Raw genomic sequence first — 21,376 nt, forward strand, 5'->3', positions numbered from 1 at the left:
TGTAATTTCGCTCGAACTTATCTCGCCGTATCTATTTGCGAATGTTCGTTTGCATACAATATAAAATGCTTAGGTTATCGCGCGCGACGTTGGGAAACAAGCGAGGACAACGAAACAAATGAAAGACGAATGGCACATGGTCGCGAGAAGAGACAGGGAGATGTTCACGATTCCTTTGTAAATTCCCCGTCAGACGGAAGTAATCGAACCGAATCTGAACGTGCAAAACTCTACGCACGCCGCGCGGCCTCGTCTGTCGCTCATCATTTTTTCCTGCATAGTGAATAAATCGAGAATTGGAAGATGAATGTTAGACATCCCGTGAGTATCGCGAATCTCAGGGAAAATATGATTGTATGACGAATCATTTCATAAAGTGTCGTGTAAATATCTGATACCTATCGAAAAACCCGATATCCCCCAAATAATGTTCGAACATTACACAATTTGAAAACACACGTCGACGTCTCTTACAGTTTTGTAACGGTACGCGGATAAAAGTAAATTGACAGATTTATTATTTCAGGATTAGTTGTGACATTGGATTCTCGTTTTTTATAAATGGGGATTACGGAGAATTTTATGAAATAACTTTCAAAAAATATATGGCTTCTCTTCACAATATGTTAAGTTAAAAAACGATATTCATCAATATGTTTTTTAAATGCATGTGAAACCATGTATGAACCATACGATATTCACTACGTGAGACAAATAATACTAGGATTTGGTAATGTGCTTGTCGATTGAATGTCCCTAGAGAGGACGGAAAGCGCGATGTGGTTTCTGTCAAGTGTTACATACGTATCTCTGTTATTTCTGTAAACTTCATACTAATTTAACTATTTGTCATTATCGATTATTGAATTTCCAACTATGTTAATCAGGATATTTTGGCGCAATAGGAGAGACAAAAAGACATATGCATCATCGTATAACTTTATCACTATATGGTAAATGTTCTATATAAACAACATTTATATAGCATATTATTTGTTTTTAATTTTTGGGAGCTTCCATTTTTTCAGAAGATCGAAATTAGTAGAGAAAGTGTAAGGTGTATGCTTTACATATTATGTCAATCTTGCTTGTATAATTAATACAATATACGCAATAGAATTAATTTTAAATATATAATATAGTTGTTGGTTGTCATGATCCGTATCATCATGCTCATATGTAAAGTTATAAACAGTTTAATAAATTTGAAATGTATTTAATAAAATGTAATATGTTGTTAGCACACTTCAATAACACAACATAAATTTTTTTCTATATAATTCTATATAATTCAAAAGTTATTTTCTCTTTAAAAGATATATTGTGTTGTATCATTTTTGTGCAGTTGCAGTGGTAAATAAATGACAATGGCGCACACCAGTCAAAACCATGAAGCATTCAAAAGCGCAAAACTAAAAGAAAACCGACAATATGAAATCCCAGAGGATAAGAGTGCTGCACAGACTGGCTTAGACATATTATGTGCATCTCAAGTAGATCGCAATATAAGCGACGAAAATGTAGAGAAAAAGATATCACTGTTGAAACATTTACTAGGAAAGGATTTGAAAGCTGCTGATTTTAAATGGTCTCTTTTTGTAGCAGCATCCAACACTTATCGCTATGATACTTGTTTAAAGCCATTTCCACCCATGTACATTAAAAATGAATGCAAGGATATCGAAGCATTGGTATAACCTCTGATAATACCAAATAATGTCTCTCTGTGCAATAACATATGATAATTTGATTACTTTTTTGCAGAGGAGGGCTATAGAGACAGTCCCTCCTTTGTCTGTAATATTCAAAGAACTCAGTGAAGCTGGTGTATATGAAAACTATGGTGAGGCAATAGAATTATTATATTGGGTATTGCTACGATTAAGAGATCCACATATCAAGAGTGTGCAGAAGGAATACGTAAGTTTATTATTTGCAACATAGAAATTGTTTTGAAAATCGATACGACTCACAATTTTACACATGGCATAAGTTTCAAACAGATAAAATCTTATATTGCAGTACGATTGGGTACTAAAAAAGGTACCCCTGGAAATGCCAGCTGCAGCACCAAATCTCATATTCCAAGTAGAGAGTATGAAACAATCTACGATGGAAGAGAAATGGAAGTCGATCAGGAAAGATCAAACGACATTTTATGCGTATCATGGAACTCGTTTGGAAAATTTCCATTCCATTGTGCATTATGGTTTGCAGCAGAACATGTGCAAGGTACGATGATCAATGTGGAATAAAATAGGATTTGTTCTTTCATTGCTCCATTGTATGTTCCTTTCTCATTTGGGTAACTTTAAGTTTGCTAAACGTCCTTACACAACTCATTGTCACAGAGATCGGAATTTGGCAAGGGAATATATCTTTCGAGCGAATTAGGGGTGAGTTTACCCTACAGTCCTGTGGGTTATGGATGGGGAGGTAGTGTTCTTGGAAGCGAGATAAGTTGCATAGCACTTTGTGAACTGATTAATCATCCTGATATAAAGAGAGGCGACTCAAGTGAGTATACAGTGAATCTTTGAGTAATTATAGTTTACCATACGATAAAATCTCAAGGGCAAGTGTCTGTGATAGTATTACTTTTTAGGTGATGTTATGCAAAACACATTGGACGATTCTATGGGTGGTAGAATACCGAATAAGTATTACGTGGTGACCAATAGCGACTTGGTGAAAGTACGCTATTTGCTCGTCTATGCTCAGGATGTCCAAACAATCAGGTGAAATGTGTAGCTTACCTTACCAATTAACTTTAACTTAACACTATTGTGTTGTCTTATTAACATGGAGGATACATTATTTAAATTTTACACGATCACACGATCATTGTCATGAGCAACATTTTAATATTTCAGTGCTAACACTAATAACTCGGGATTGCTGACATGGTTTAAACAACACAAATTATTGACATTCGTGCTCGGTTATGTCGTATTGCTAGCTTCGGTTGGATTGACACAAAACAAACAAGTAGAAAAGTACTATAGGTCATTTATCCAAAAAGCAGGACTCGAATGAAAGGAAGACGAAGTGCGGGCACTTTATGTTGAGATGATAAGTCGAGATCTTGATATGACACAAAGGTTATACAAGCAATATATACACAAAATATTAGGATATGTGTGTCAAAGTCCACATGTATTGTAAAAAGCTATACATGTGCAGTTGTATCGGAAGAAAAAAATGTAGAAAAAGTATTTTCCAGTCTCTTGTAATAGATAAAATATGGCTTGGAAAAGTAGCTTTTCCCGAAATTTTTATTTTCGGTATTTATCGCCTTTTACATGTCAAATATTTGCTTATGATGTGCTTATTCCGTGTAAAGATTATTGTCTTTTATATGCATTTTTCGAATATATATATATATATATCAGGATAAATATATTTTATATGATAAAATATTACAAACTACATACACTTTTTTAGAAAAACATTTTTATTTCTACAGCGCTCTCAATATCGCGAAAGTATAATAGGGAAGTTTTCAGTGACCAAATAATCATCTTCAAATACAATGATAAGATTTACCTCAAATTCTGAAAAAGAGACCACGACATATGATATGTTACAAATATTTCTTAAATTTTTGTATATTTTTCTAAACTTCAGAAGGTAGGATAGCATGCCAGAGAACGTGCTTACCAACTTTGAAGTTACTTGTACTCAAAGTGGGACATGTAAATAATCTTGGAAATATCATGTAAATTGGAATAGCAAGATTTGTACAAGCATTGCCTTCACCAATCTGTATGTTCTGTATCTCGGTCGCTGCAAAAATACATTTTCAGATATTCTCACTGTATATCATCACTACAATATATTACTTTCCAGCCTTTTGCGGCCGAGAGCAGAATCATGGCTAATATAAAAGACGATTCTAAATACAATTGCAAAAAAAGTAAATTTGTTTTTCTATGGTCTTACCATCTCTAGAGTATCCCTCTGCACACCCACAAGTTTCTACCCTGACCAATTGCAGCTCTATGGACTTAATAACAGCCTCACAATGTTCAATTACTACCTTCAAGTACAGAAATAATAAGTGAAGGTACAGTACTGGAATAGTAATGCATGTAAAAAGTTACATACTTCCCCAGTCAAGGGCTCAGAGATTTTGCAATGCAGAGAATCTAATCGCCCTGAAATGCAAAATCTTGGCACATTAGTTCTGTCTCTAGCATTTTGCAGGGACTCTGGCATTATTTTGAAAAACACAAGTTTATTATGCTCTTTCTCCACTTTGTTACTTGGCTTATCTTCAACTATAAATTCCAGTGACTTGCTAACATCCTTTGCGAGGAAATTTCTTTTGATATCACAGCGTATCAAATACTGTATATTAACAAAAACACCATGATATGTTTCATAGAGAGATTTACTCCCTCTTGGCTTCAATGGTAATTCAAAGGGTATCTCGGTTTTGCCACTTGGAATCTTTCCCGATGGAGCAACGTCCAGTGTATATTGCACTAGCTGTATGGGCTAAAAACAATTAAAATTTGCCCGTGAAGAGTTCACATTTCGTTCCTCAAATTTAGGTTTAATATAAAAAATATTACAACACATACCACATGTGTAAACTATAATATATACATTAACTAACCTTAACAGAGTTATAAAATGCTTCAAAAATACCAACATTCTTTGAACTAAGTTGTAAATTGACGGAACCTTCCATGGTGAGAAATATCCCATCGTGTTTCACATCCGAATTGGTTTTTAGCAATATTAAACCAGCAACAACCTCCTACAACGACAATATAACCTCAATCTCAAATCCGCATTCTTCGCAAAAAAGAGAAAGAAAACCGTACACAACGGACAACTGACCCCTTCGTGATATATTTTGCTTGCGCGTTTTAATTTTATATCTATGTTGATAGACATTTTCTTCGGATTATGTTTCTTTCGACACTACTTGATGGTTGTCAAAAGTAATCGTATCTGTCAAATTGAGTCACACGTCGTCAATAATATCGTCAATATACTCGATGTACACGACATTTTCCGACTGACACCGCAATTTTTACTGTATTCGCGACCATAATTGAAGCTTATCAGTCAATCCTTGTTGCTGGGCTTTCGTAGGAACTTTAAAGTTTCGGAAAACAGCTGTTGATAGGTTGCGATCAGCTGTTGATGAAAGCTGCGTGCGACTAGTTTGTTTGCAGACAATCCAGATTGTCTCCCGAACAATTCGACACTAACCCCTCCACTTCCCACGAAAAAAAAATATCGAGAACACAAATAATGCGTGTTAACAATCAAGTAAATATTAGGAATCATACAAATACTCGTGCAATGGGATATTCAGTACAATGTCCGGTATACAAGCGGGACATTGTATTAAAGAGTTAGTACTCGTTACGTGTCTTTATTCGAGACACACATTGTCCCTGCGAGACTTTTAATATTTAAATGCAGCTCATTCTACAGCTGGCGACATTATCATGATCAATAGGGCAACACGACAAGAAATTCTTTTGAGAGAAGAAGGCTATATCGAGAAACGAGAAGTGGCGGGTAGCCGACGCGGAATCGTGGAAAACTGCACCCAGATATAATTTGCATCTCCTTTCGGCGTCACGTTTTCTTTCATTGCGTTTTTCACATTCGGTTCATGCGTGTCGTTCTCTTTCCTTCTTTAAAGGGTGCGCGTCTGAGGGATTTTTGAGAATGCCCATTATTGAATATCCTGAATTATCTCTCCGAGCTCCAGATCCCGGCCAATGCAAGATACTGGTGGAAACGTTAGAATTACGTGTCGTTATGTCCAACGGAACGACCAATCGGACGGCCATGTTCGCGCGGTATTTCCCCCTACGAGCAACGCGTGCGCCGACCTTCGCGTGCCCAGCCAAACAAATTCAAACCGTCGGAGTCGTTACTTCGAGAGGTGAATCCTGCTTGGCGTGACACCGAAAGTCCGTTTGAGGCTCGCTTCTCGAAGGGAGAGACGCAGATACGTGTTCAGCGTCGCAGAAATATCGTCTTCCTACTGCGTGCGATTAACGATGGCGACGAAAAGTCGGGCCACAGTAAAGGTGAGCCTATAATACGGTCTCTGGTAGAATTGTGCTTCCGCCTTGGCATCGATGTCGACCGGTCGTTGCTATCTGACATCTTTAAATACCCTTCGTATCCCCGAGAAAAGGCACTCGCCATGCTTTCATAGTTATTGTTAATCCCGCGGGACTCTCGATATTGTGCACGCCCGAGTTCCTGGATTTACACGCTGTGAGATACGAAGCTCACGATTTCGTCGTTTTCACCGAATCCCTCTCGGGCATCTTTTTCCCCTCCCGCCTAGGTATATTACGCCCTTAAACGTAACGTCAACGTAATCTTCTCGTGTGTTGAACGGAAATCGTTAGATTTGAAACTTACATGCTTTACTTATCTTTCTCCCGTCAATGCTTCCTGACTTGCAAATTGCAAAAAACGGTTGTGTAATGAGTTTGCATGTATCAGTTTATCAATAGAGATTTTCCTGTAACAAAGATAGAAAATTAATGTAAATCAAGTGTGAAATCAAGTCTTAATGTGGTTTCATTATCAAATATATGATCCATTTTTGCAAGGAATGTTGACGAAGTGTTATATATTTTAGATATGTCCGTACTTGATTATTCTAAAGTTTCTTTTGTGATGCAGATTGCTGTGAATCAAGAAAATGTCAAAAATATCAAGCCTTCGGTGACAATTTTGCCAGGGAAAACAAAAAGACCAGTATTACGTGAAATAAGTAATAAAGTCAATACTTTAAGAGGCATAGAGCCTGTAGATAGGACTAGTTTATTGCAAAAGGATAAGAAGGCGACAGTAGCTGTGCAAAAGCGGCAACCTATAAAACCAAAAGAGAAAATAACAGAGAAACCACCCGTCCAAGTTGTGAAGCCGGTTATCAAGAGTACAGTCCAACCGAACGAAACCAATGTACCCTCTGAAGATCCCACATCGATGAACATTTCTGATAAAAAAATAGAAACACCCAAAGCATTTTCATCTGATCTGATCTATGAGGATATTGATGAACAGGATGAGAAAAATCCCATCCTTGTCGCTCTTTATACCAATGAAATACATGAATATCTGAAAGAATTGGAAAGCAAATATCCTATTAAAAAAGGATTTTTAACAGGACAAGAAGTTACTGCTAAAATGAGGAGTGTACTGGTAGACTGGTTAGTTGAAGTACACCAACAATTTCGACTGATGCAAGAGACATTGTATCTCACGGTCGCAATTATCGATCGTTTCTTACAGGTAAAATGCCTACATAGGTTAAATGGTAATAAATTGACAAAACTGATAAGCTCATTAATCAACTGACTTGTTAATTTATTAACACCTGCGTGTGGCCTTGTCTTCATCTTTTTTCACAGAGTTACCGAACGATAGACAGGAAAAGATTGCAGCTAGTAGGTGTGACAGCAATGTTTATCGCTAGTAAATACGAAGAGATGTACTCTCCGGATATAAGCGACTTCGTATATATAACGGATCAGGCGTATACGAAGTCCGATATATTACAGATGGAGATGGTCATCGTGAAAACTCTGAATTTCTCGTTCGGCCGACCACTGCCGTTGCATTTCCTCCGAAGATATAGCAAAGCCGGAAAAGTATGTACAATCTGCACAAATTTTACGCTCCGTTCGCTCGAATTGAATATCATCTTGGTGAATATCATCGTGTATTTATATTGGGCTATTAGTTTTCAATTAACTTCTGAACGATCTTTCAAAGGCACTTCCTGTGCATCACACAATGGCCAAATATTTCCTGGAGCAAAGCATGGTTCACTATGATATGTGCCATTATCAACCTAGTCTCATCGCTGCAGCAGCAATATATTTAGCGTTTCTGTAAGTAAGATGAAAGACGGAATTATCTTATTATAGTACGTGTCGCGAGCTAATGATTAAAGATGAAAAACAGCAAATAATAAGGGCCATTTCTCGTAGAATCATCGGCAATGATGAGGAGGATGAAGGTAAAGTTATCTGGACAAATACTTTAGTGCACTATACCACGTATTCTAAGGACGAAGTGTTACCTGTCGTACGTGATATAGCTGTTATCATAACTAACGCAGAAAAAAGCAAACATCAAGCTGTAAGGAAGAAGTACGTCCACTCGAAATACATGGAGATCAGCGTTCGGCCAGAACTCAAATCACCAACTCTTTTGGCCGTCGCACAAGCGAGCAAGGAGACATAATGCTATCGTATAACGTTCGTTTGTGACATTAAAATACATATATTTTTTTTCTCAATAAGGTATTTGTCTGTTGAATGTCATAAAAATCAATGAATCCAACTATGAATGTTGGTATAATACACGAGGATTGCACCTTGCGAAAGTTCAGATAAAGTAAACTTTATCACAAAGTGATGAATGTCGTGTCGATTAGACATTTAATTACGAATTACTTATTGAAGAGCACCTCCATTGCGAACTAGAGACGAGTTTAGAGACGTATTTAGAGAGTATACACAGAGGTTTGTTAGTGTAAACATTAAAAAATTTAGTCAGGTAATACTGATGGACTTTATTTTGGACTGCCGTAGTGGAACTAGGTATAGCAGAAACCACAAAATGTATTTTATAGAATATTGAATAACTTTTAGTTTTTATTCCTAGCTGATTATAAAAATATTTTGATTTTGATACGAGTCCTACAACGATGCTTTTGATGTTGCCATATGAAAATATGAGAGTATTCCAGACGTATACTTCACTTTTTGTGCTTTTATATATATATATATCATATTTTCTCAAATATAGTCCATCTTTAATCGGCATGAGAATTCATTGTTACTTTCGTCTGCACTTGTAGTTGTGAAATGCAAATTGTAAAAAAAGTGTATAAAAACGCAAAAATAAATGCTAAGGATATTTTGGAGCTATCTATATCGTTCACGAAATTTTTATCAGTATATTGATAAAAAAGAACTCTAATCTTACTATTGATATTTATATATACGTCGCATTACTATTTCTTACAATGTGTACATAAGAGATTTACTAGATAAACTTTCGCTAAAGTATTCGGTCAAATCTGAATTTATACGAAAGAAATTAGAAATAAGAAATCCTAATATAAAAAAGACCCAAATTCGATTTTATTATACGTTTAATCCTAAATTCAAATATATATATATATACACGATTATATCTCGGAGTGAAGTATAAGTGGCTGTTATGTATACTTAGGTCTTGTTAACCGTAAATTTAATATGTAATATGATACAAATATAATGATGTAGATTAAATTACTAACTATACACCTTTGTAAATAAAAAGTGAAATCACAACTGCTACTTTAGTGTCTTAATCTCAACCATTTATTAACGACAAAAGTAATGACTTTTTCGCAAAATACAATATCATTTATAAAATATTTCACGTGATCTTCGGTAGAAGACGGTAGAAAGTTTCTTTAAAAAATATCCAACATGCACGACGTGAAATTACTTTCTGGTGGTGGATGCGTTATATACGTATCTAGAAAATGAAACTCGCATTAAATAATCTAGGAATATCGATCGAATGTTGGGGGACGGTATTTATAGTCTGATCTTACATCTTAGATTGTCTTAAATTTATCTCGAGATTGCCGTAAGGATCGCTTTTTTAACGGCTGCATAGAATATTAAGATGAATATGAGACAATTTTGAATATAAGATTAGATTATGAATAGTGCCAGTTTCTATCCCACGTCGATCAAATCTTAACCAGAACCACCTTTGCCTGAATTTGGTCTAAAGAGAATTTCTCATGTTACAGTTTAATCGACATTGAGAGAGAAACAAGAATGATGCTGACTGCGCGTAAGGACTCACCTACTAATTTAAGATATGCAGTCACTTCTTGAAGTTGCGCCGGTGCGTAAGTTGCCATTCTTTCCTGCAAGAGAATTACAAAATATAAATAAATAAATACGCACAAAAGTCACTTGATTTTCCAAAAGAAGGATCTCTGCTTGCAGATCTCCCAATTGCTAAGTTGCTTGGATTTTGCCGAAGACGACGAGGACTCACCATCTCGCTTAAGCTCGTGGGCGCCGACCTGTCCCATATCTCGGCTTTGCTGGTCTCCAACAATTTGAAGAATTGCTGCATCTTATCCTGCAGCTCCGCCGCATAGTCATCGAGTCCAAAGTGAACCAACGCTTTCACGTGCTCCGACATCTCATCTGTCAGTGAAAGGTACATCACGAATGCGTCTAATTTGTCTAACATAACGCAACGTTACCAAACGAACCTCTGCGTTTGCACGTGTTGCTGATGATTTCATAAAGCGCGTGAATCAAGCCCAGATCCTCAAACATACTGCCTTTTTTCAAGCTGAAGAGCTTCCTTTCTTGCTTCCTGCGGTTTTTACTGGATCGGTAGCTCCTCCTGATGAGAGATGGGTGCGATTAAAGTTACGTCTCGCTCGGTGGAATCTTGGCATATACACGAAAGAGAAGCGAATTCCATACTCACCCGGATGCCGTAGACATCCGCGACCTTTGACTAGCGGCGGAGCCCGCAACGCTGCTCGCGTCGCTGAGGAAGTCCGTGACTTCTCTGATGGGCGTCGGCTCATCGTGACACATGAGTTCGTTAGTCGCGGACGTTTGTCTCGCACTCATCTCGGCTCTCACTGTGGAGAGTCGCGACTTGTACCTGACGAAATTTTCTGTGGCTTTATGCAGTTGTGTCATCGTGTGCTCTGCGTGCTCTTTCACTTCCGGCAAGATGTGTGTGTCTGTAAGAACAAGATGAGCTTTAAGCACATCTGGATTTATTTCCAGTTCTTGAAAATATGGCATTTTCAAGCAGCTAAGCGAAACGGGTGTTAATCGATACCGACGATTAAGAAAGCCCCCTTAGCAACCACTGACCATTCAGATCTAGACGTCGAACGTCATGCGCTATCCTTATCGCGTGTTTCCAGCACCTTCCTTCGCATAACAACGCGACAGCTTCCTCGGCATCGTTTAAATAATACCTTAACACCTCCGCTGCTTCTTGATACTTTCGGTCCGCTTTCAGACGCTCCACTATCTCTCTGTAGAGCTCGTGCGAATCTGCAGGACTGAAGGAGTCGCTCTTAATCGTTATATCCTGTCGATCTTAATTTTCTTGCATATACGAATAGGAGATAAAGATATCTTTACCTTAAGTTCAGTTTTGTCGACATTATGATGCAGTCTTGCCAATTGCCAGCCGACTTGTGCGCGTCCAAGGCTTTCTGAAAGTCTTCGCTTCTGCAAAACATAATGGCGGCTTCCGAGTACATCTTCTTGCTCAGTAAATGCTCCCCGAAAACCTCAGCAATCTTCTTGTACTCCGCGCTACCCTGCTCGAACAGTTGGATCGCCTTTGCGTGCAACTTGTGATCACGTATCAGACTCAAGCATTCCTCAAATTTGCCCGGCACTTTGGACAAGTGTACGAGCGCGGAGTCGTAGAGGTGAAGATGCATGTCGATTGAATACTTCATGAAGTTCTCCTCCAGCTTGCTCAACGCCCTCAAGAACGGGATATATTCCTTGGGATCCATCTGCGACTTGGACGCTATGAACATCGCCAGCTCGCACTCATACATGCCTAACGCGGTGTCGTACATAACGCGCATGTTCGTCGCAAACTGCAGGCACGCGAATGCACTTTCGATCATGACCGAGTCCTCTGTTGCTATGACCTCTTTGAGCTTCCCGAGAGCCAGTTGCAGTCCTACACCTTGCTTATTCTTCATCAGACTCAGCAAAATCGGTTGTATCAGGTCACTCGCGTCATCTCGTTTCTCCATGACGTCTCTTAATCTTCTACAGATTTTGTCTACTTTGGTCTCGACGCTTGGCTCGTTGCTTCTCGACATCGCGTTCGACCGCATGATGCGATCTTGGTAACAACTCGCATACAATGTAACGCTGACGTCCTCGTCCTGTAACTCCGACAAGAAGCGGCACAACCAACTTGATTGCCCGTTGTCTTCCACGAATTTCTCCGCGTTGTTCATAAATAACTGCGGATTATAATCGTATATTAAATTCGGGTTTATGTGATGCTTCTTCACGAAGTCGATCGCTGTTCGATAATCGCAGTCGTCAAGGTGAAAGCCTAATATGCGCAGTAACAATGGTCTCGGATTTATGCACTCCAGATTACCCCGGGGCATCTGTAAAATCGTCTTTGAGTCTCGCGATACTGCTGTAATTATTTCTGAACCGCTTTCGACCCGTCCGATATTGATATCTGCAATGATAGATCGCAAAGTCGCAGCGTTAGAAAATCAAACTTTGAGAAACATTAGAAACACACTAGAGAATCGAAATTAGAAAATTTCATAAAAGCCGTAAAATAGCGGGAAGAGATTGTGGAAAATATTCACCTGCAAACGACGGCATATCGGTGTGTTTCCAAGGCTTGATGGTTAAATCGAACTTTCTCAGTTGCTTCATACCTCTTTCGTTCAACGGGATACAAATTAACGTGTTCTGCAGCGTTGTGAGAAGCAAGAATTCAGAATGTACGTAGAAACTTATAATGTTATTGCAAACTTCGTTACCATCGATCAGAAAGCGATAAAAATGAGACAGGCCGATAATAAAGTGTTTGGAGCCAATTTTTATGGCTTCCACATGGCAACATGGCACTGTCCATTTTATATTCGTTGGAACCAGCCCTATACCTATGGTGTATATCAACACAGACTTATTTGTTATCACATAAGCTGCACTTGCGTCAGGAGAAGGGATGATATGCTCTATCGGATCATCCACTATGTAAGTGCTTCTGCAAAAATATATCCGAATCTAACTCTTAATCGAATGTGGCTATATATACGATTTTATGACGATCTTGGATGATTAAATTACATACTGTACTGTTATATGCTCTTCCTCGGAATTCATATCAGCCAGAGACAAAATGCACAAGAAAGTACCTTTTGAGCATAGCATAATATCCTCAGAGTGCCACAAGAAGTGATGCATGGTGTAAACACTACAGGTGTCAATTTTCTTCAACATATCATTGTCAGAATCTTGTGCGTCTCGGAGATTGTATGTTTTGAAAACTTTGTACGTTGCGGGTGAATCCTACAAGTACAAATAATTCACATTTTACGTGTGTATGTCTCATGCGTAATTTTGCATAAGTGTACATTATAGCCTCATCATTTCGCTTACCGCGTCTTGCCTGAAAAATGTTAAATTATCATTACAAGAGACAGTGCAAAATATATTGCTGTTTATCCAAGATTTCTTGTCCGTGACATCTGGTGCAAAAATAATCGCGTTCACTGCTTCTTTGACTTGCAAATATTGATGTGCCATTGGTGGTGGTATAACTTTTTCTTTGAAACTTGTTATTAATATTTTCTTCCCATCAATGACACCGACCACAGCTTTGTCATCCACAGTTTTGCCTCTACTGTGATTTACATACCAATTGAAAGAGTAAGATATAATTTCTTTCCTTGTTACAAGAATCAAGTCTGTAACACTATATCTCCTTGTGAGGCTCCATGTTGCAAATATCAATGGATTATCAACAGAAAAAATGATAGTCTGTTTGAGATACCAATGATAATTATTTTCAGTCCACAATTGTAAAATGGTATTTTTTGTGTCTGATTCTTCACAGGTGACAGCCAACACCTGTGAATCTGGTGACCAAAATAAATCTTTCACCTAAAAGTAAAATGTTTATGTAATGACATTTGTGGCAAGAGATAGTAAGGAAAATTATTAGAAAAAAAAAGTTATTTTTATATTCATATTTAGTATACCGTTACTTCCTTTGTTTCAAAAGGAAGAGAAAACTCTCTATGTTTAAGACCATTTTTCTCAAAAAGTGCTATAATAAGTTTGTTATTCAGTCTCTGAGATACAGCAATCAGGCTTCCCGATGGTTTCCATGCCAAACATTCTTCCAATCCATTGGTTGGTTCACTAGTATATTGCAAGGTACCTTCTCTGTCAAATATTTTAAACTGCCGAATTTTAGTTGCAGCATGTAGAAAACTGACAGCAAATAAAGCACCATCCCCTCGCCAAGAAATTTTGGGAATACCATCATCCGATTCATTTGCACATATTTGTTCTGGTTTGGCTTTAGCTGCTGCTTTACCTTCTGAACCATGAAACTGAGTATCCTTTTTGCCCCAACCAACAGTTATGAATTGTTTCTTTCCAAAATCTGACGAATGTAAATCCACCTATAATATTAAATTTCATATATTACATATATACATATATTGAAAAAATTATATATCGATTACTACAGAATGTATTATTTCAGAAACATAAAGAATTAGCAATTAGTTAAACTTTTACCTGTGATATTACGAGGAAATGATTTGATATTATCGTAATTAGAATTCCATTGCCTGTCACCACTGTCATGATCTCATGATCTGGACTAAGTGCCATACACTTTAGGCCATTATAAGACGCTACTATTTCATAATCAAAATATTCCGGATATTTACTTGTTACATCTAATTTAGCGATATCACCATTGTCATATGCACAATATAACTGCTGCCTTGCAGCGGAATATTCGAATCCAACAACCTTCGAGTCTTTGTATGTGACATCGTGAACGTTAATATCATGTTTGTCATAAACTGGTACAATGAAGAGGCGAGTACCCAACAGAATATATAAATCCTCATTAACTGGATTTACAGTGCATTTCCAAGAACATACGTTCGAAAATTCACAGCTGCCTTGCTCAATATCTTCTAAAACCGTCAAACTTTTGCGGTATTGTCGATAAACGACCAAATTCTTCATGTTTCTATCGATGTATCACTATGTGTCGTAAATGGCTGTATTCAGCAGAACAAAATTGGTTTTGGTTCTGGTTCAATAAATGGTTCTGTTACGCTCTATCCCCTACGCCAGTCAATGATTATGAAGGTAAAAGAAAAACAGGGATAACGCGTACGCAGTCCCCACGATAAAAAATTCATTCATTCAATAAATGATTGTGCGCTGGAAAACCCCAGGCTGACGCCAACCCCTACGATCAAAAATATGCGCAATTATAGAAACCACATCTGACCGTCACGGCAGCGAACAAAACACTAGTAGGTTGGTTGGTTGGTTGGTTCTATTTCTGGCTCCGGAATGTATTGAAACAGTGTCCACACGCCATTTTCTAAAACACTAGTAGAACAGTGATCAGTGAGCGCTTAAGCCCGTGTCACACTACGGATTGAAGATCAAGGATTGCGGATTGAAGATTGAAATTTGACCAATCGGAATAAAGCAAGTCCAAACCGAAGTTCGTTGATTTGTCGAAATCTAATCTTCAATCCGCAACCCTTGATCTTCAGTTCGTAGTGTCACACGAGCTTTAGGCCCAGTTGCACCAACATTATTTTGGTTTTAAGTGAGACTTAAATATATCTCTGTCTTTATTTATTTATGTCCAGTTGCTTAAACGGAGTTGGTTAAACGGAGTTTAAAGCAAGTTGTGGAACTGGGCCTCAGTAAGAAAGATAAAGGTAGACTTATGTTTAAGTCTCACTTAAAACCAAAATAACGTTGGTGCAACTGGGCCTTAGCGAATGGCCGCGTTCAGTAGAACAAAGTGATCAGAGAGCGCTTAATGATTATTGTCTGTGATTGGAGCATTCTTTTAGATTTTTCATAGACCCAGAAGTATTTACCAATCAGAAGCGAGATTCAATGGAAAATCTAGTAATGTTGTCCAACTGTTGAGTCTGCTGAATGCAGCCATTGTTAATTCTTTTTTGTTTTGCACATGTTAACATGTTAATTCATGTTTTAAACGTATAACAATGTGCGAGACCGTGGTTGTCAAGTACGCTATTATGGTTGTAGCACGGACATAAACCGCCTAAAAATGGATGTAGCACGAACTACATGCAGGTTTTACCGCCGAAACCTGAAAGTGGATGTACCGTCGTAGTTCTCCTCTCAAAGTGGATGCAGATGGCGTCCTTTCCCAGTGCGGAAAGTCGGTGTCGCCGAAAACGCCGTGTGTTGGCCGCTCTCACGTTCCTCTCAGCTGTCAACATTTACCGAAAATTGCCACGTCGATGTTGATGCTTTCCGATATCTTTTTCCACATTTGTTGCACCATTTATGCTTATTTCAAGCTACAGCTTCATATTCCAGCCGCGATATTTCTAAGAGGACGTTAGCGCTCAGCGAGACGAGATTTCTCTGATACTGAAAATCCCGTAAGACCAACAGTCTTCATTAATGTCTTGTCGGTGGTTAGCTGAATTCACAGAGAATTCCATCTGTAATTCGCAATGCTGAATATTCGAACTACTCAACAAACTCATATAGATCTTCTCCAGTTTCATCACATTTTCACGTCAGTCGTATGTTACTCATGCCGTCCGAGTGATCCACGATAATAACAGCACGAAAGCCACGAAAAATCGTGGCTCGAATTCGTTCGGGCCGCCAACCTACCGACGGACAAACAGACGGACAGACATCAGCGCCACCATCAGTATGACAAGATGAATCGCGGAAAGCAGTGGTTGTGAGTGCCACCGAAGGAGTGAGCAGCCGAGCCGAGCCGAGCATCCGTCTGCGTGACACATATCGCACCCGGGTGGAAATTAAATTAGGGTTTCGAGCGAGTATCTCGCGTCCGCCACGCATTCGTAGATCTCATCGGTCGCTTCATCCGAGGTTCGGCTGCGGGGCCGACGACGACGACGGTGGCGGTGGAGGTGGTGTTGGTGCTGGTGGTGGTGCTGCTGCTGCTGCTACTACTGGTGGTGGTGGTGACGGCGGTGGCGACTGGGAGAGCGCGCGACGGTAGCGTTACCGTTTGGAAAACCGACGACGGCTCGAGGCTTCTAGAAGAACGCGGGGCGCCGTAGAGGCGGCCGTACAACTGCTGGACGACTCTCGTGTTGTCGGGGCTGTTGCAGGACGACGCGGTTGTACTGCATTTGCGGAGAGAAATCGTACGTACCTCGGCGTGCAGAGGAAGGAGGAGTAGGAGGAGAAAGAGAAGGAGACGCATTAGTTAGCCGCGCGGTGCTCGCGCGTTATATATCGGGCGCCGCCAGTCCCGCTACAACTCGAAGAGGGAGAAAGAGAGAGAGAAGAAACGAGGCGAAAGAAAATGAAAGAGTGAGAAGAGAGAGAGAGAGAGAAGTTAGAGAGAAAGACGGCGACTGGAAGTCGCCGATCATTGCGTACTTCTTTCCATTATTTATGCGAATATCAGACGTTCCGCCATCGGAAAACACCGCGGAAGCGACCCGTGACGACCTCGCGGCGTGTCGTGCTCGCCCGCGACTCGCAGCGAGCGTACGATTTCGACGGGGAAGAGAGATTCTTTTCTCTCTCTCTCTTTCTCTTTCTCTCTTTCTCTCGATGCATCGTCCCGACACTTGGCAACGCGCATCGTGGGTCCGCACACGACACACGCATGCTCACCTATCTCTGTCTGTTCACTTTGCCTACCTACGCGCACGAGACTATACACCATTGGCACACACATACACATATGTACATAGAGCATGTACGGAGATATACGTCATGTGTATGCGTGCAATAGTACACTGTCTTTCTCTCTCTCTCTCTCTTTCTTTCTCTCTCTCTCTCTCTCTCTCTCTCATTCTCGCTCTCTTTTCCTCGCTCTCTGCCACACTCGGTGCGGCGAGTTGTCAACGCTGTCAATTCATGGCCGATCACCTCGTTCATCGGTCGACGACGGGTGCATCGTGCCACAAGAAAAAGAAGATTATTGATCATCGTCTGGACGTTCGGTCACACGGCAGGACATACATTTGAGCACGGGTCATAATCGCGACGCGAGATAGTCGATGCGTTTTGTTTCGCGCGGAGGGATCAGGGTGGGAGCGGGAGCTTCTGCCGATGGTATGCGGGATGCTAACGATGTTGCCGCGAAATGATTCTCTCGTTAGCGCCTCGGTTCCCGTCCGCGACTTTAGCGTAAGATACGGCACGAACGATCGCTTCTGTTGGTTTTGAGACTGAGGTGCTTGGATTGGACTCCGACGATACGCGCAACGGTATTCTTCATCGTTACATTGGCTTCTGTGATTGCAATTTTGCTTCGTAAATCTTGTCGGGTCTCTTGCTGAAACTGTCGCTTTAATTTCAAGCGATTTCTGATAATAAAGATCAAAATGGAGGGGACTCGGAGGATTTCAATATTCTCGCGATGATTCTTAAAATTCAGTTCAATTGGAAGACTAAAAAATATCTCAAGAAGTGGAACTTGATGTGTGGGTGGAGGAAAATGACAAGTAGTTGTCCTTTGTTGTTAATTTCTCTGACATCTTTCTTTGTTCTGAGAAGCCTTCATCAAAGTGTCTTGTATGCTTCATGTGCGCAAAGCTAATCTTTCGCCTCATGCCTTTTTTTACAGAAATTGCATAAACAATGGCAGCGTTACCTAGAAGAATTATTAAGGAAACTCAAAGATTAATGCAAGAACCAGTTCCTGGTATCAGTGCTGTACCGGACGATACAAATGCTAGGTATTTTCATGTAATAGTAACGGGACCTGAAGACTCACCGTTCGAAGGTGGACTGTTTAAGTTGGAGTTGTTCCTACCAGAAGATTATCCGATGTCTGCTCCTAAAGTTAGATTCATTACAAAAATATATCACCCAAATATAGACAGGTAAAGTGACAAAAACTGCATTGTGTCCGCTCTAATCGTGCAACATGTGTTTTAGTTTTGTCGAGTAACCTTTAATATTCTCCTATATGTTACTCAGTCATAAAACTGTGTACGTTATATGGAACCTCTGATTGTCTCTCTTCTAACAAATCAATCATTAATTAGACTATAGATAACTATGAAAAAGTTACTCATGTACACACATTCACACAGAATATACAAATCAATTAATATAGAAGCAAGGAAGATAATCAATTGTCTTCATTTATATACTATCTGTGGTATAAATAATTCGAAATTGACTTCGAACTTATCTGCAGATTGGGCAGGATCTGCCTGGATATTCTCAAAGATAAATGGAGTCCAGCTCTTCAAATCAGAACAGTGTTGCTATCTATACAAGCGCTCCTGAGTGCACCGAATCCCGATGATCCTTTGGCGAACGATGTAGCTGAACTTTGGAAGGTCAATGAAAGCGAAGCGATACGTAATGCCAAAGAATGGACTCGGAGATACGCTATGGACAACTGATCTCAGCCTTTACAGATCGCCTGCGACGCGAAGCGCCGTTATTCCTACCTGTCCCAGACTTCTAATCACCTTACCCGCACCAACTGCGTATCCCGCACCTGTGTCCACAATTTTGCTATAAAAATAAAAGTTTTGTAAGAGTAAAACAGAATGGATATTTTCTATATCGTGGGGAGTACACAAAGCACCGTTGGATTTTATTCAACCGCTCCTTCAGAGAGAAATGTTGGAGAATGTTGGTGAAAGGACGCGATATATACATATATACATACATATATATATATGTATCGATAAATTATGTTACAATTTAGTTCCAAGTTTACATTAAGTGAAGGTATTATGTGACGTACGATTCTTTGAACGTATTTTGCTGCGAAATCTTTCGTGCAATTTATAATTTATACTTTTCTATTTCTATAGTGTATTGTGTCTTTAGTAGTGAAATCAAATAACTTACGTTCTGAGATATGAAATTCTTTTCCTTCATGAGAGAATTTTATTTTATATATATATATATATATACATACCAACTGGTTGTCGTCTGTCCGATACATCATAGACTTAAGTATTCTTGCATACTTTAGAATAGAGAATGGAATATAAGAGCGATCGTTATAACAAATTACATCGGTAATAACTGTTATTTATCACAGATGTCTTATAGGTAATATATTAAAAGAGAAAGAAGTTATATATATGGAAAGAACATTTTCGCAGTCTGTGTGATCTTCTAACGTCTGTTAAAAACGACTGTTTTTTCGTGATGTGTAGGATATTATGTGAAAGTTTGATTTTTAACGTGTAACGCATAATAAGAAGCATTCGAATAATTGATTTTGCTCACACGAGATGGATTGTAAGTGAATACGAATCTTCCATTATTATGTTAATGATAATTGCCAAACGATTACTTAATGTGTAAATACAAATAAGAGAGAAAACGAAAATAGAACGATACTTCATTGCGTCTCGCAATAAGTAAGTTCTATTAAGGGAGAAGATACGTGTAATAAATTTCCGTGTAAGAAAAGCCGAACCCGATATACGTATACGTATATATAAAATTATGGTTTTACGAAAATTATTTATATACACAGAGCACCATGTGTGTGTGTGTGTGTGAGATATGTAGCAATTTGCGTATGTGCATAAATATTTTCCATGTGATCAAAAGAACGGTCACAATACAAGAAAATTGAGCGGATGAAGGGAAACTAAATTTACAGATATCGTACATTGTATAATTAAATAGGAAGATGATGAGACGAGGTTTCAACGACGAACAACGGGAAGTATATATATCGATGATAGAAATATCTGATATATTCTAATCACGGGAATGTCGGCTTGATGAATTATATGAAAATGAATTATATGAAAATAATAATATCAATGCAACAAAGATAACGAGAGAGAGAGAGAGAGAGAGAGAGAGAGAGAGAGAAAGGGAGAGGGAGACATACAACCAGTTAGTATATAAAACAGCGAAAATGTTACGCGAGTCACCTTTGAATATAATTATTACGACAGTTCGAGAGGTTCTGTAATTCAAGGACACTGGGATCGGTTAAAACAATTGTAGATAATCTGCAATAATAAAGATATTATTATTAAGAATTCGGCACATACGGAGTGATCATTCCACTGTACATACGCATACGCGTTATTACATCGCATTGATACACGAAACAAGAAGAAAATTGCCCGAGAGCTATTGCGAAGTGATCAATGCTTCGTGAACTCTGCTCCGATAATGGATAAGATCCTGACGAAGTTTAATGCCACGCTGATGTTTCAGATATTATTAATTAACTGCACATTACTTTGCTCTCTTTTTCTTTGTGTTCACCTTGATCGTCACGCTCCATATAAAAAGAAGATCTTAACATACACGATATATACAATTATATCGATTGAAAATAAATAAAATTTTAACGTTACCGAGACCGCGAGAGCGAATAATGTGTAACGACAAAGCGCTAATGAGCGAAATAATCCATATCGATTTTAGTTACGCGAGGCGTATGCGCAGATTTCAATGACACATTATCACATTTCCGTTCTATTATCTTTCAAAGAGAAAAAGAAAAAATGCACTGTGATATACTTATTAACATTGATTCAGCGCTAAAAAGAACGAAATAGCTTATTGAGAACTTTTCCAAGAAA

The 21,376-nt window shown here is 38.9% G+C and overlaps 5 protein-coding genes across 7 annotated transcripts; 3 read left to right on the plus strand and 2 right to left on the minus strand.

Moving 5' to 3' along the window:
• The first annotated feature begins 777 nt into the window (after positions 1 to 777).
• Positions 778 to 3,215, plus strand: LOC105192577 (Poly(ADP-ribose) polymerase 16). Its single transcript, XM_011156800.3, has 7 exons — positions 778 to 953; positions 1,346 to 1,691; positions 1,765 to 1,920; positions 2,023 to 2,232; positions 2,352 to 2,517; positions 2,606 to 2,738; positions 2,874 to 3,215. Exons 2-7 carry the CDS (start codon positions 1,362 to 1,364, stop codon positions 3,034 to 3,036), a joined length of 1,158 nt encoding a protein of 385 aa, XP_011155102.1. The 5' UTR covers positions 778 to 953; positions 1,346 to 1,361; the 3' UTR covers positions 3,037 to 3,215.
• A 194-nt stretch (positions 3,216 to 3,409) lies between these two features.
• On the minus strand, positions 3,410 to 5,200 carry LOC105192576 (Down syndrome critical region protein 3 homolog). The gene is made up of 6 exons (XM_011156799.3): positions 4,849 to 5,200; positions 4,622 to 4,765; positions 4,108 to 4,500; positions 3,943 to 4,039; positions 3,661 to 3,786; positions 3,410 to 3,554 (listed from the first exon to the last, which is right to left on the minus strand). Exons 1-6 carry the CDS (start codon positions 4,903 to 4,905, stop codon positions 3,472 to 3,474), a joined length of 900 nt encoding a protein of 299 aa, XP_011155101.1. The 5' UTR covers positions 4,906 to 5,200; the 3' UTR covers positions 3,410 to 3,471.
• Positions 5,201 to 5,884: 684 nt separating this feature from the next.
• On the plus strand, positions 5,885 to 8,878 carry LOC105192574 (G2/mitotic-specific cyclin-B). Its single transcript, XM_011156798.2, has 5 exons — positions 5,885 to 6,062; positions 6,673 to 7,284; positions 7,404 to 7,643; positions 7,768 to 7,886; positions 7,986 to 8,878. Exons 1-5 carry the CDS (start codon positions 6,033 to 6,035, stop codon positions 8,239 to 8,241), a joined length of 1,257 nt encoding a protein of 418 aa, XP_011155100.1. The 5' UTR covers positions 5,885 to 6,032; the 3' UTR covers positions 8,242 to 8,878.
• Positions 8,879 to 9,328: 450 nt separating this feature from the next.
• On the minus strand, positions 9,329 to 15,203 carry Elp1 (elongator complex protein 1). Its single transcript, XM_011156797.3, has 12 exons — positions 14,355 to 15,203; positions 13,808 to 14,236; positions 13,206 to 13,709; positions 12,898 to 13,115; positions 12,407 to 12,810; positions 11,190 to 12,270; positions 10,914 to 11,107; positions 10,513 to 10,777; positions 10,289 to 10,425; positions 10,066 to 10,220; positions 9,868 to 9,931; positions 9,329 to 9,528 (listed from the first exon to the last, which is right to left on the minus strand). Exons 1-12 carry the CDS (start codon positions 14,814 to 14,816, stop codon positions 9,464 to 9,466), a joined length of 3,978 nt encoding a protein of 1,325 aa, XP_011155099.1. The 5' UTR covers positions 14,817 to 15,203; the 3' UTR covers positions 9,329 to 9,463.
• Positions 15,204 to 16,511: 1,308 nt separating this feature from the next.
• LOC105192572 (ubiquitin-conjugating enzyme E2 N) lies at positions 16,512 to 19,353 on the plus strand. Of its 3 annotated transcripts, none has more exons than XM_011156793.3 (3): positions 16,512 to 16,981; positions 18,418 to 18,676; positions 18,997 to 19,353. In XM_011156793.3, the coding sequence occupies exons 2-3, from the start codon at positions 18,432 to 18,434 to the stop codon at positions 19,205 to 19,207; spliced, it is 456 nt and encodes a 151-aa protein (XP_011155095.1). In that variant the 5' UTR covers positions 16,512 to 16,981; positions 18,418 to 18,431; the 3' UTR covers positions 19,208 to 19,353. The 3 variants fall into 3 exon arrangements, with proteins under 3 accessions (XP_011155095.1, XP_011155096.1, XP_011155097.1); XM_011156794.3 differs by lacking the exon at positions 16,512 to 16,981 and adding an exon at positions 17,651 to 18,058; XM_011156795.3 differs by lacking the exon at positions 16,512 to 16,981 and adding an exon at positions 18,110 to 18,295.
• The last annotated feature ends 2,023 nt before the right edge of the window (positions 19,354 to 21,376 follow it).

Source organism: Harpegnathos saltator, unplaced genomic scaffold, assembly GCF_003227715.2.
Source record: "Harpegnathos saltator strain DR-91 unplaced genomic scaffold, Hsal_v8.6 scaffold135, whole genome shotgun sequence".
Taxonomy (NCBI): domain Eukaryota; kingdom Metazoa; phylum Arthropoda; class Insecta; order Hymenoptera; family Formicidae; genus Harpegnathos; species Harpegnathos saltator.